We start from the raw sequence: 15,833 nt of genomic DNA, 5'->3' as shown, positions 1-15,833 counted from the left end.
CGAAAAGTGATTCTATTTGATCCACTGCACTTCCTTGTTTATCGTGGCACAACAATGGGGGAATACCAAAACGCTCGCCCCAAAACACAGTCGCCGCGGGGCAAATCCGACGGTATTACAGGCAAATCGGCGGAATATAGACTGGGGGGCGGCGAGTGTGTTTTGGGGCGAGTTTTCCGGTTACCTTGTGGAATACTGTCATTTGTTTTCCGAGGCGAACTTGTCCGCCCAGCCCAATACTTATGGAATACTTTCATTGCTGTAAGCAATCTCAAATATGGAGATGACTGACGCAACATCATGTTAATGATGTCACAGATGACTGATGTATTATATAAATGCCTGATGGCTTCCATGTATCTGTGCTTATTTCACCCACGCAACGCCCGGTACTAGAGAATACAACAAAATGGCCAACCAAGAGGAGTTGTTGAGACAGTTCGTTTCTGTAACTGACGTTGACGAAGAAAGAGCCAGATTTTTCTTGGAGTCTGCAGAATGGAATTTGCAGCAAGCAGTGACTACTTTCTTTGAAGAAGATGGCGGTGAAGATGGCGGTGGTGAGGATGGTGGTGAAGATGCCATAGTGACACATCCTCAGCTAGAGAGAGTATCCTCTGTGTTCCAGCCCACAAGTCCCAGTGTTAGGCCCAAAGTGATGACCTTTGGAGATCTTAGATCTTCGGAGATGCGCCAGACAGAAGAGGAGAGTGATAACGAGGAAGGCCAACGTTTCTTTGCAGGAGGGTCAGAGCACAGCGGGCAGCAGATTGTCGGACCTCCTAAGAAGAAGAGCTCTGATGAAATGGTGAAGGATCTGTACAAGGGTTTCATGGAACAAGCTGGGGCTGTGCCTCGACTGGCAGAACCCAGCAGAGCCACCATGGCGTTTGTTGGTGGAGGTCACAGGCTCGGAGCCAGCCCTGAGGAGGAGTCTGCCCATGTGGCTGCAGAGAGGCTATCCTCCAACAGGCAGAAGCAGGATGCGCAGCATGTGGTGCTAAATATGTGGAGGACAGGCTTTTCCGTGGACGAAGGTGAGCTCAGAAACTATAACGATCCTGCAAACGCCAACTTCATTCAGATCATCCGCAGTGGGGACATTCCTCCGGAGCTGTTGGAGCGTACTCAAGGGGGCAAGGTCCACCTGGACATAGAGGACCGCAGGCACGAGGACTACATCAAACCCAAGGTGACCTTCAAGGCCTTTGGTGGTGAAGGGCAGTTGTTGGGAAGAGCCGCCCCAGAGCTGGTTTCAGACCCGGCAGGAGCCCAGCAAGACGACCAGGCCACCAACGAGGCCAAAGCAAGTGCCTCTGTGACCCTCGACCCCTCCCAGCCCATCACTAATATTCAAATCCGATTGGCCGATGGTGGCAAGCTGGTGCAGAAGTTCAACCATACCCACAGGGTGTCGGACGCACGCCAGTTTGTGATGGACGCACGGCCCGCCATGGCCAGCAGAGAATTTGTCCTCATGACGACCTTCCCCAACAAGGAGCTGACAGACGAGAGCCTTACGCTGCAAGACGCCAACCTCCTCAACGCTGTCATTATCCAGAAGCTAAAGTAGAGGAAAAGAATCCTACTCTCACTCCCTCTTCCTCCCCCTGGTCTGGTGGAATAACTGTGGCCCTTCGAACACCCCCACCTTCCCTCTTGACAGAGGAAAACCCACTGACTTAACATATGGACTTGTGATTTATTTCATCTCCGCCAGGTCGAAGGGGGGATTATGTTTTAGCCCCAGTGTCTGTCTGTCGGGCCGTGGCTAATCTCACAAACCACTGGACTGGTCGACGGCACATTTCTTGTGCATGCTGCCAGTAGGCCACGGAACATATTTATTTTCCAATATTGCGTTTTTTTTTCTCCCTCTGTGTATCTCTTTCACATTGTGTGAATTTATAATCTTAGATCTACCTTCCCACTGAACCACCGATCAAGATTGGCCCAAATATGGAGTTCCACAGACAATCGTCAATATTAAGTCATCAATTTGACTTAAAAGATTCTCCGACGGAGAAATGGGCTCCACCGAGTGCACCTTTTATAGTTTTCTTTTTTTTTAAAAAGCAATGCGTAACATTCTGAATATCTCACTCTCCTCCTTACTTCTCATCAAACTACACTCGGGTTTGAAACAGGATCGGGATATAAAAAGGGAGGGTACCGTATATGTAATTTGAAAAAAGGGAGTTACTGAAAGAACGTCTATTTTATGTTCATGATAGAGAGAAGATGGAGAGTTATGTTGTTAACACTTCCGTAAAAAACGACATTACTGAGAACATAGCGTTTTTTCTTAATGTGAACAAGGTGATGACGACGACGATGCCGGGCTCCCCGCAAAGTCCAGCACAAAGGTCACACGATGCCTGTCCTTATAGTATGATGATGATGCCTCCTCCTCAAGCCTGTTATTAGATTTTTCGGATCTCTAGATCCCTAAGCCCGCTCAATTCCCGGTTGGAACGTTTCATCCGTCATCTGAAGCGCACACCTCAAATCTGGGACCATCTGGTCTATTGCTCTCAGAGTTTTGCCCCAGACAGAGATTATGTACGCAGAATTCTTTCTTGGGACAGAATCTTAGTGGCTTATAGTGTGATGTTGATGATTTTATAGAGCACTTTCAAGATACAAAGTCGCATAACACCAGTGTCCTCTCATGATCAATCTGTTAGGTGAAAACGGGGGCAAAGTCTGACATATTTGAAGCAAATTGTCTCCCCACAGAGTTGACCAGAAAGATTTTTTTTTTCCAAATACAACAAACTAATAAACATTTCAGAAATCTCTGTCTATGTCTGTGTGTCTGTCTCAATATGCCCAAATGGAGATCAATGATGTCATACTACTGACATCACAGACTGGCCTCTTACACTTTTATCCACAGTATCTGTCGATAGTCTGTGTGTGTGTGTGGCCCGCATATCTCGGCACCTGTTTGGCCGATTGACTTGAGACCTGCCGTGTGTATCACCAAAGATCCAAGTGCAGTGCCAAGTGGGAATTCGTTCGGATCAGCGGTCCAGAAATATCTATCTTCTATATCTATTAATTCACAAAACCTATGTATGTACTGTATGTCTGTGTCCTGGACATAACTCGGGTGCTTTCCAACCAAATGGCCTCAAACTTGACTTGTGTATCCAATACGACCTGGGGGCTGTGCAGTAGCAATTTGATTTAAACAAGACCAGGAGACCTGGTTCTGCCAGACCCAGAATAACCGAGGTCCCCTTTATGCCCATGTATGGACGAAAGGGGGACGAAATTCTGTGTCCCTTTTATGCCCATGTATGGACGAAATGGACCGAGGTCCCTTTTATGCCCATGTATGGACGAAAGAGGGACAAAGCCTCATGTAGGTCGACCCCTTGGGTCTGGCAAAAAACACAAATATCTCCATCGGTCTCCGGAGGGGAAGTGTATGCATTATTAATAGGGAATGGGAGCCGACTTTATGATTTGTTTAATTGATGTGACGCACAAAACAAACCTATGGGCCAAAAACATGACTCTGGAACCATTGGTTTCCAAAGCTGCTTAGTGCTTACCAAAGATGAATTCAGAAACTAATCACAACCCTTGCGCCAATTGCTCCCTTACTTTGTGCCCAGAATAAATAACATGCCATCGTAGAGTTGGACACACACCCAATGCATTTGTGCCCTGCGTCTTAGACCAGGTGCCACCTTGCGCCATAGATCATCTAAATAGGGGACAATGGGACACTCAAAAGGACTTCTATCCCCAGCCCCCCCCCCCCCTCCTTTAATAAACACCGCACACAATACGCACACAACCTGTGCTGATTGAAAGAATACTAAATTCTCTTTTTCATTTATTGATTGTGAAGTTTATGACTTCTTATCCAGCCCCTGATTAACGCACCCACTCACAGGGCTGCAGCCCAGGGACTTGAGGCTCCAGGGGTCTAGCCCACAATCCTCAATCAATCAGTTCCATCCTCTGTGTGTGTGTGTGTGTGTGTGTGTGTGTGTGTGTGTGTGTGTGTGTGTGTGTGTGTGTGTGTGTGTGTGTGTGTGTGTGTGTGTGTGTGTGTGTGTGTGTGTGTGTGTGTCATATCCAACATAGACCAGCTGACTGTGATTATTATGATGATATGTCTCTCCTGAAGGGGCCATTGAGGAGCTCTTGGAATGTCTTCCAGTTACCAGTCAGACAAATCCTTGTTTTGTGTAGTTGCAGCTGTATTGGAAAGGATGGGTATTGATATTAAAAAGTAGTAACACGTCAGGCGTGTATAAGGGTTGCATTCAAGCATAACGTAGATTAAGCCCCCTCGTTGCTTGGCCCCATGCATTTAGTTGGAGTGAATATGTTAACTGCTGCCTGGAGACTGAAGGGGATATTTTTGTTCTTTCAGTTCCTTTATTTCTTTCTCCCGACCAGACACTGACAAAGCATCTTCAACCTAATGAAAGTAATCGTAGTTATAGAGACACTCAATTGTCTTTCAGACATCCGGTGTACTGTTAATTATGAAAACATAATCCAATCACTCCATGGCATAAGTGACGATCGGATGTTATCCAAAACCTGTTCGATGTGTAACAGGGCATCAGTGCTCTGACATAATGAAGTGGTTGGAGACTGCATTCTTATGCACATATCCGAGCTGTGTTCCACAGCAGTTTAAGAATGTAAGCAATGCTTCTACAAGAAGCTGCTCTTGACGTTATGGACATCTCAGCTTGAAAGAAGAGTTTGAGTGCTATTGTTTATTGTTGGTGTGCGTGTGATGTACTGTAATAAGGGTTGTTGGACATGACTGCGCTGCCTGTGCTTTCCTTCATTGATTGGATGTTATTGTATCATTGTGATATTACTGCCTTATTTTATTGTCATTATTATAACTTGGACTGGTGACATTTAATGTAGATGACTGATGTTTATGTGATCGGAAAATTGGCCTATACAGGCTGCCTTGGGTAAAATAAAGGAGCTGTCTATGGTTCTGGAACAGAGTTTCTTCCGGTGGGTGGGGTTGTGGCTTAAGCATTTTATTTATTGTAGAATATTAGATCTAGCTTATCTGAAGTCAGAATCAATTCCTTTTCTCTTTTCATCTATTCCTTATTCATTACTTTCCCCCTTAGCATTTTAGGTTAATAGGGGGCTCCTGCGCTGTCTGATTGTTCTGGGAAAAAACAATTTTTTAGCCTTGAACCCAGAGAGACACACAGGCAAACCGTGCTCTAGACAGCTTGTACTTTGGCCATTGTAAAAACAGCTGACTTTCTTGATTTTATTTAATCTACATTGTTTTTGCAGTTCCTCTGAAGACCTGCAACCGCCTCAAATTCTAGCAGCATTCATTAATATTCAATGCTGGCCATTGGCCTTTTGACTCAAAGAAGATGAACTAAAGGTCAAAACTATTGGCAGGATAACAATTAGGTTGCCATAGCAATGACACCGGCTATGTCATCAGCGCCATCTGGACATGATCTGCATTTAATGGTTCTGCTCGTTTCCATGACACCATTATCGTCACATTCCTCCAAGTATAAACTCACAAATCGCTGGCTGCTCAGAACCTTTATCAACAATGGCTAACTAAGAAAAGTCAATATATGGATCAGAACTTACAAATCATACCAACTAGGTCCTTAGAGGACCATATAGACTGAAAGGATGTTGGTGCATGGTGTTTTTAGTAGTAGTAATAGTTTCTTTCGGTCATTAGCCATGTACAAATATGACACTTCATACAACAAAACAAACACAAATAAAAAACAAAACAGCTAGACCGAAAAGGTGTAGGCTGAAGCCTTACAGTAGCTTATAGTGCCTACCCTTCTTGCTTTAAATAAGCTATATAAAACAGAAAAACAATTGCAGAATCATCATTACAAACAAACAAAAGTCAATATTTCTATGTGTACATTTTACATATAATTTTGTATTTTAATGTTTTATATTTAATTATCATATTAATTGTCTTAAATTTACAAATACAGATTTTTTAATCATTTTCCCAGCTATTCCATTTTAAAAAAATCTCTTTTCCAGATGCACATTGCTATTGGTTCTGGCCCCAGTTTTTTGCTCACATAGTGTTTTGTATTCATGTTGTACTGTACCCAGTTCAACCACACGTATCTCCTGTCGGTCAGTGAGCAACTAGAGTATTGAGAGATGTTGGTTAGCTTTTCTCAAGGGAATGTTCTGCTTAGACCTTTTTAAACAAGTCCTGGCAGAATTGTAACTGACATTATTTCACGAACACAAACCTACGCAGGTTTCTAGACTTCCACCACCACACTGATGTAAACGAGTCACTGAGGCACTGTGTGGGAGTAAGACTATAGCGAACCAAGGGAATAGTTGAATGATGTGCTCCGTTTCTGCCGTGTGGGGAAATTGTTGCAAAAGTTGGTTGGAAGCTCGATGGAAACCATGGTGTCTACTAGAATCACATTACCCCTGCAGTGCATATGTGCCTGTGAACCAAGCATGACGCTTCTTTCTGTTTGTGTGAGTGTGTGTGTTCTGTTTTTAGCCGCATGCTGAAAAGCATAGCGGCTCTATATTCAGTCTGACTCTGACCCAACAGATTTCCGACATGTATTCATGTTTGCAACACTTTTTTTGCGTACTTGGCTGTCGTTTAAGCCAATGGGATACTCGTCCTCCCAAGCTATGGGACTAGACACGCCTCTCTCAGTGGATTCGTCTGAGCGCTAGCCGAATTTGGCTAATAGTTAGCTTGTATGCTTGTATGATGTTACTAACTGTTTTTAGCCAAACGCGGTAATGTCCACTCTCCATTAGTTCTCGACGCAAGTTGCGTTATTAATCCCGTAATTTTCATGTATTGTACATCCCAAAATCAAATGTATTAACCATGTGAGAGAGAGTAAAAAAAAAGCGATTCTGGGCGAGGTAAACAGAACACTCGCCCCAAAACACACTCACCCCCATTCATTTCGCGGACAGACGCCGCCGGATTAGACCCGGGCGAGTGTGTTTGGGGACGAGCGTTCTTGTAATCCAATGCCGCATATGTAGCCATGGTTCACATTCATGTTTCAGGGCTACTGCCTACCGCATGATGCATCCATATCAAGGGCCCTTTTAATACAAAAACCCACGGCAATTTCGGTCTACAGTACACAGTACACATTCAGTGGTCAGGTTCGTTCAGAAATCAATTGAAGAACGCAGGAGCGAGTTTTCCATATATAGCAAGCCACTTGCGAGAACGTGCATACACGCAGTACACTACACATGTGTCGTTGTTGACGTTTTCAGATGGTTTTAATTTGAAGGTATAACAGGCTGTTCAATGTGTTTTTGTGAGTTACGATAACTGACCGGCGTGCTCTATGCCTTCGTGTTAAGTTACACAAGTGGCAGAAACGGTGCTTTCTGATTTTCACAATACAATGTAATCCACCCGCGTTTAGTTCAGTATTATAAAAGTGTTCACCCAACGCGTGTAAACTTAAGCTAATAGGTTAACAACAGTCTCGAGTCGGTCTCAAACAGTCAGGGGGGGAGGGGGGAGACAAAGACTCGGTCGAGAGAGGCAGAGAAATGCAGACGATGCATCTCATTACACAGAGGTGCGTGAGCAAGATAAGGATTTAACTTCATTTAAATCAGCACAGTGTAAGCACAGTGTAAGTTAATGTCCGCTGCCGTCAGCGCCATCTTCATAATAGATAAATATATATTCAGAACAGAATAATAATATTAAAAATATTTAATAAAACAAAAAATCGAAAATCTTTTCTTTTTTTTTCGGGTTTTGGGCCTAACATGATGGCAATAGTTGGGTTCGGGCCGATCCCCGGGCCGGCCCAGTCGGGCCCAGTTAGGGCCGAGCCTTCATTTTCAGGCCCGTTGAGAACTCTATAAATGATTAGTAGCCTTAAAGCTACTATTTGAATACTATTATTATTTTGCCTATACTGTGTGACTCGCTGTGCATCACTCTGATTGCATCTTTCATTCATTCTGCAATGTGTTAATTGTCCATCACCTGACAACCATTAGCTGTCTTTTGTCATCTTCATTTCTTTATAGTTAAATGTTGTGTTGTTGACAAGATTGGGGCCAAAAAAGCCTGCCGCATGCGGCTTTATTATGACTTGTCATTCTTGTTTTTTAATCTGATGCCTTAAAGGGACAGTTGACCCCCAAAATGACTTTTTTCTATCGATTAGTCACTCCATGGACACTTGAATTCATGGATATTCTTTTTTAAAGTCTCATTCCTAAGCCAATAAATTGATGACTGGCAGCGATTCCGGTAGGAGACACAAAGAGTCTCCTTTGTATCTCCTACCGGAACCGCTGCCTACCAGTCCGCTGCATCAAATTGGCTTAGGAATGTGACAAAAGCAAAACAATATCCATGAATTCAAGTCTCCATGGGGTGACTAATCAAAAAATAGTCATTTTGGGGGTGAACCATCCCTTTTAATATGCATTGTCCTAAGTGCCACATCTCTGTTGGAACTGTTACCCCCACGACCCGATCCCGGATAAGCAGTTGAAGATAGATAAGTGCCACATAAATTGCCAGATTGTCTAAATACATTTGGAATGTATCTGCTAGAAAAACTACAATTTAAGTCAACTAAATTCATTATACACTGCTGGCATGAACATTACATTTTAGGAAATGGTGCTACTCAGATTTTTCATGACTCATTGACTTTTTCTTTATTTATGCATTTTTTATTCTCCCTGTTATATAGAACAGGGAGAATAGCAAATGCATGACTTACATACCTGTACCCAAGATAACAATAAACACACCTTGACTCTTGAACCTTGCCAAAGCACCAATCTCTCTCTCTCTCTCTCTCTCTCTCTCTCTCTCTCTCTCTCTCTCTCTCTCTCTCTCTCTCTGTCTCTCTCGCGTATTATGCATAGGAATCTCTGATCTTGTTTCCAGTGGTCTTTGATATTGTATTTATTACAGCAAGGCAAATTTCTGTGTGCGGACAATAGCTTGAGCTTCTATCCTGTTCTATTCCATTCCATTCTCTTCTATATTCTGTCTTGAATTTAAGCGAGCAAATAGATGATGAAAGTCACCGGTAAGAACAACCATGGGCTGAATCAGCCTGATGAAGTATTGATTTTTTGTCTGGGTTTGGTAATGAAGATGACTTCAGGCATCGACCAAAATGTGTAAACAACCATTTGCAGATCGCTGTCTGCCTCAGTGGCTTTTTGGGTCCCTAAACGTGATGGTTGCTGAGAAATGTAGATTAATTAATTTTGGAAAACACATTAAATTGTATGATGGAAACAAACTGATCATACTTTTTGCTTTATATTCCTCTACAACAGTATGGCTGCATTGTGTACAATAGCAACAGTCTTGTTGTAATACGTTACAGTTTGAGCCCCCCAGCACATTTGCAGACTCATTTCTCAGGATCTAACAAATGTCTTACTGTAATTCACTATGATGTTGAAGCCATGCTACAGTTACAGGGTACCAGATAGTGTATTACGTGAACATTGAGACTGTGCAGGCAGAGACAGTACAGTGGATGAAACTAAATCTTTGGCGCAGTATAACTGAACGTTTAGCTATTATTAATTAAGTTATAAGTCAAGTTGTACTCTTTATTGGTGAAATCAGTGGTTTTCACTGTCTGGCACTAGGTGCCAGACAGTGTGCAGGCAGAGACAGTGCAGGCAGAGACAGTACAGTGGATGAAACTAAATCTTTGGCGCAGTATAACTGAACGTTTAGCTATTATTAATTAAGTTATAAGTCAAGTTGTACTTTATTGGTGAAATCAGTGGTTTTCACTGTCTGGCACTGGGTACCCCCCCCCCCCCCAAGAGTCAAGAGCTGCTACCAGAAACTGCTATCCTCCTCCTGGTGAGTGTCTGTCATTTATAATTGAACTATTGAATATTCCTGAGACATTCTGAATGGGAAGGGAATGGTGTCAAGTGTTTGTCTCTCATGACAAGGCAAGCTGTGCTGACAGTAGTGTGCACAGACTGATTAACAATCAAAAAGTGTCAAAATTGTTTACTTAAGTAGCCGATCTATAACGCATCACATCACATTGTGAATGGTCTTGTGTGATAGTCTATATAGTTGAAGTATAGAATAGGCATAAGTGGTTAAATTGCCACTGCTCAGTGGTCCACAATATACAGTAAGACAGTGGTTGTAACTTGTGCTGCACTGTGTCTCAGTGCCTGTAGGAGAGTACTGTATAAGCACTCAGCTACATTTTTTGGAGCAAACCGGTCAGTAAAAGAATGGACAAACAATCATAACACACTCTGGGATTGTTTTTGTTTTTAGATTGAAAAATATTTTCCAGGTAGGGGTTCCTGAGCATGCACACCCTTTCTCACCAATAAAGTGCCTCACATTTATAGGGCTACACACTTTACACCTGGGATTTGCACAGTACAACTACAGTCTTCCATCGTGGGCCGCTGGGAGCTCTCAGTTGATAACAAAAATGTTCTTGTGTTGGCCACTGAGAGTTCAATAGTGTTCTAGTTTGTTATTCTACTGTTAGACACTCAAAAAGCATCTCCTGTTCCCCCACTCCATCTCTCACAAGTCCACTTATATTGCTTGCATCGATCTCACCCAGCAAGAGAGAGAGATTAGCAAAGCGGCCCAAGTAGACTACTCGATCACAGTCCTTGCTGTGTCCACATAGCCTGTATAGCCCCTATACCTGTTAAATATTTTAAGAGGTGCACCTAAGGTAGAACCTCTGTGTACAGTACCTACACTTACACCCCAGACACCTACATTATGGAGACACCTCGACAGAGAAGCACAATTCAGCCTTTACTCTGTATCCCGCACTTGAACTAGACTAGAGTATAAGGGAAGACTACAATAACTATAGTTGGAAATTCAAATCAACATTGTTAACTTTGTTGTTTGGAGTCGCAAAGGTGTTTTAGATTAAAGTTTGTTGCGTTCCATATTGTGATGGAATTAAATGTTTCCAGGGGTGTACAGTATTTGATTAACAACCTCATCTACAAATGCATCAATTATGTGTTTTAAAATTACCACCTTTGTGCACATTATAAATGAATTCATTCACTCATATAAAACAGAGACACAAATAACTCCACTGAAGCACACATAATATAAATGAATGTGTTTTTAATGAGACATCATTTCAGAGCACAAGCCATAGAACATTTGCTACTGTTTTGGCTATAGTGACGGCCTAGATATAACTAAAATGAAGGTAAGAAACATGAAATCCTTTATTATTATTATTATTATTGTCATTATCTTTTTTTGTTTGTTTGGGGGTTGTTTTAGATGTATACTGAAATTGAAAAATAAAAAAACATAATAAAAACGAAAAATGAAATCCTATGATGCTGTCATCTGAGCTGCAGTATTGCAAACACAATTATTCAAAAGCCGTTATGCGCATAAACAGGTTGCACACACGAGAGGAGGCAAATATGTAAATCCAATTGACAATATGGATTAGAATTGTTCACGCCTGTGAGCATTGAGTATGTACTGTACAGTATGCGAGCTGGTGAAATGTGGGTACACAAAATTTCCTTTTAGAAGATTTTGCAAGGAACATGTGTGTATGTTGTAAAAGCTAATCTGCTGCTACGGTTATTCAAAACCGATTCATGTTGGATGGCTGTTTAGTGTCGTTCATTTTTCAGTGTTGTGGCATTTATATCAGACAGTATAGCAGAGAAAAAGGGGGAATGGTACATGGTAAAATCCAACCCTTACGGGGTCCTTTCTTACACTCTCATTGTTAAAATATTTGTGCGCGCAATCTTAATATGTTAATTGTCCTGAGCCTGTTAGTGTGGGATGTGTTTAAATACTATAGTAGGTGTGTGAGGGGTGCTATGTGTGATGGTGCGTAGCTGCCTCTAAGTGTGTGTGTGTGTGTGTGTGTGTGTGTGTGTGTGTGTGTAGGGGTGTGTGGTAGTGGCAGTAGTAGTAGTAGTAGGCAGACAGACAGGTCTGTAGTGTCAATGTTACCTGATTGCCTGGAGGAAGTAGCTTTTTCAGAGCCAACTATCCTTCAAATCAAATCAAATCAAATCAAACTTTATTTGTATAGCACATTTACAACAGCCCAAAGCCGACCAAAGTGCTGAACATGGTTAAAACAAGGTAATTCAGACACACAGAAGCGTCAACAAATAATATATACACAGGGCAAAAAACAAAAGAAAAACAAAAGAGAAAGAAAAAAAAAAGCAGAGTTAGGACAGAACAGGATAGCTAAATACGACTAAAAGCAAGAGAGAATAAGTGAGTTTTTAGTAAGGTTTTAAAAGCCCCAATCGACTGGGCAGCTCTAATGGGGAGGGGCAACATATTCCAGAGCCTGGGGCCCGCAGCCGCAAAAGCACGGTCACCCCTACTCCTCAAATTAGTCGTATGAGCGACCAGCAGTAGCTTGTCCGCAGACCTCAAGTCCCTGATTGGGATATAGGGCTCAATTATATCAGAGAGATAGGAGGGTGACAGGCCGTGAATGGTTTTAAAAACAAATAAAAGAACCTTAAATCAATTCTAAAATGAACAGGGAGCCAATGAAGAGTGGCCAGGACTGGGGTTATGTGGTCACGTAACCCCAAGACCATCCTTGGTCTTGTAGATGCGAAATTGTAGTATATGTTGTATATATCCTGGATGGAGGGAAGCTCGCATCCACCGATGCGTTGTGCAGTACAGTTCACGTATACTAGGTGGTGATACAACAGGTCAGGATGCTCTCTGTGGTGCCTCAGCAGAAGGCCTGTAGGATCTTGGGCCCCATGCCAAACGTACTCAGTTGCCAGAGGTCAAAGAGGTATTGTTGTGTCTTCTTCACCATGTTGCTGTGTGATCAACCCAGGAGAGGTCCTTGGTGACGTGGACACTTGAAGTCACTGACCCTCTCCATGCAACACCATCAAATAAGATAGGGATATGCTCTCTTGTTGGCCTTCTTTAGACCACGATCACCTCCTTAGTCTTATCAATGTTGAGAGACAGTTTGTTTTCCTGGCACCATTGTGTCACTTTCTAGACCTCTCCTGTGGGCCATATCATCAGTGATCAGGTCTATGACTGTCATGTTGTCAGTAAAATTAATCACTAGGTTAGAGCTATGCGCGACAACGCAGCCATGGGTGTACAACCACAAATATTGCAATTAGCCCCCTGGGATGCTCACTGAAGTCCCTCCAACTGATACAGCACGCCTCCCCCCATTTCTGTTCCCTTCATTGGCTTCCGGATACTGCCTACACCCAGTACAAAACACTGGTGTTTTGTACTGGTGCCTACAAGGCAATCTCAGGCATGGCACCCCCATACCTTGAGGACATGATCCAACTGTACATCCCTTCCCTCTCGCTTAGATCAGCTAACACACTAAGACTTCCCTAAAACACCCTGGACAACGCTCCACGTGGCCTAGTCTCTTCTCCCTCCTGGCTCCCAAACTGTGCAATAAACTCCTTCTTGCAGGCAGAACTGCAGACTCAATTTTCCACTGTAATCTGAAGACTCCACCTCACCCCCTAGCGCTCCTCTTTTCTTCTATCCCTTATTTAAAAAATGTCTCGATAGATGCTAGTTTGCAAGTTTACTATGCATATACTGTATGTTGGTTACTTTTTCTCATGTTTTTTTGTTATTTAGATTTGTTTTTCTTGAGCACAAATGATAAGAATGTTATCTGTCCATGTTGTTTGGACAGATGTTTCTTTGAGGCACTACATTGTTCTCCCTGCACTCTACTTACGTCTACTTAGCCTATTCTTTGTGTTCATGCTTACTCTGCTTACTCCAATCTCATACTTGTACGTGCATCTGGATAAGAGCCCTAAGTTGCATTTGTGAGTGGATGAGGGGTTTCAGTACGCAGCCCTGAAGGGCTCCTGTGTAGAGGGTCGTGGGCAGAGATGTTGGAGCCCACGCTCACCATCTGCCTTCGATCCAAGAGAAAGTCCAGGATCCAGCTGCACAGTCTGGGGCTGAGTCGGGCTGTAGGTACTTGGTGTTGAATCTGGAGGGGAGTGGTAGTCTATAAACAGCATTATTATCACCTTCTTCCTCTCCAGGTGGGTGAAGGCAGTGTGGAGTGTTGTTGCTATGGCACTTTCTGCTGATCTGTTAGAATTGGTGGGGGTCCAGGGTGGGCGGTAACGTGCTACTGATCAGCTCCTTGACATGCTTAGCATTTACTCTCTATGGCAGTGGGGGCAATACAGCAGTTATTTAATCCTGGAATTTAAGGGTTAAATGAACACTTTGCAGTGTATGTGCTAAAACGTGGACCGAGCAGAACTATTCGCTGGATGAATAAAGGTTAAAACCAATTATCTCTGGGCTTGGGGTCTTCTATTGATTTTCTTTCAGTACTCTAAGTCTTCTTTTTATCTCCACCAGGAGGGAAGAGGTCCTTGCAATCCCTTCCATGTGTCTGTTTGCGTGTGTGTGTGTGTGTGTGTGTGTGTGTGTGTGCGCGCGCGCACACGTGTGTGTGTGTGTGTGTGTGTGTGTGTGTGTGTGTGTGTGTGTGTGTGTGTGTGTGTGTGTGTGCGTGTGCGTGTCAATCTGCAACTAATCTCAGATTCTACTAACCCAATCAGTGTCATATTCCATGTCCACGCTGCCGGCAGGACAAGAAACATAATTCCCCAGTATTTTTCACATTTTGTGAATTCATCATCGGCAGAACTATCGTCCCTCCAGGCTATGGGATATTCGCCCTGCCAGGCTATAGACCAGAAATAACCAATCGCAAGCTGTCTCTCCAGAGTATGGGATCTACTACTAGCTAATTACACTCCTATACCTCCACCACAAGTCAGAAGGCTGCTAACTGAAACTCTCAAGTTGCATTGTAGTTGCTGCAAATCCCTTAGTTATACCGACATTGTGCTTGTGTGGCAGTTTTGTCCCAAATGGTGGAGTTGATGAAGATCTGTATGTGTAGTAGTAGTAGCATGACCAGGTGGTCATACTGTATTCTGAGGTCCGCTATTGCATCATTTTATTCCACACAGGCCCCTAGTGATGATAACATGCCACACTACTTTTTGATGTATTTACTGTCCAATGATGTGTCTCCATGCAGCCTGTCACATCACATAATGATGTAAAGTTCCTTTTATATATTAATTTATATCCCTGCCCCCCGATTGCCCAGTCCCTTTTCATACATGCGCACAACCCCAAAACATTGTCATCACAGTGAGATTATTGGGGCATGCCTCCTGATGGAGTTATGTTTTAAAGCAATAAGCTTTGTGGAGTCTGCCACACCACAGTTTCAGTGCTCATACACATGAGTATGTGACAAATGAAGTATTTGAATCCCCAATGGGCCATGTTTTACAATGAACCCCCGTGAATCTGTTCATCTGCTCTAAAATCTCTGTAAACCATGGCCTCAAATGGCATATTGCTTTCATCTAAATGGTTAATACATATACCTGGCAAGGATTCATAAAATTAATCACAGCAACAACAAAATTCAATAATTTATTGATAAAAGCAAACGGCCTGGAAACAGCAAAAAGACTATAAAGTCTGTTTAAAAAAACCCGGGATCCCCCAAGGCTCTATCCTTGGTCCGCTCCTTTTTCCCTCTACATCCAATCTCTTCTCAGAAAATAGCCGATCTAGAAGATCACAACGCGCCACATTGCTATACTTTGTGAACTTTTCGATTGTACATGTTTTCTGTAAAGCACATTGAATTGCCTTGTTGATGAAATGTGCTATAATAAACTTGCCTCGCTTATTATTACATGCCCAGAATAGGGACGCAAGGGTTGAAGTGGTTCCCCTG

General features: G+C 43.0%; 1 protein-coding gene across 1 annotated transcript; it reads left to right on the top strand.

Moving 5' to 3' along the window:
* Positions 1–409: 409 nt before the first annotated feature.
* Positions 410–1,573, top strand: LOC311065404 (NSFL1 cofactor p47-like; the record flags this gene model as incomplete). The annotated part of the gene is made up of 1 exon (XM_084085730.1): positions 410–1,573. One exon carries the CDS (start codon positions 410–412, stop codon positions 1,571–1,573), a length of 1,164 nt encoding a protein of 387 aa, XP_083941856.1.
* Positions 1,574–15,833: the final 14,260 nt, after the last annotated feature.

This window comes from Gymnoscopelus microlampas (genome assembly GCF_963454915.1).
Source record: "Gymnoscopelus microlampas genome assembly, chromosome: 18".
Taxonomy (NCBI): domain Eukaryota; kingdom Metazoa; phylum Chordata; class Actinopteri; order Myctophiformes; family Myctophidae; genus Gymnoscopelus; species Gymnoscopelus microlampas.
This window is presented reverse-complemented; position numbering and strand designations above follow the sequence as displayed.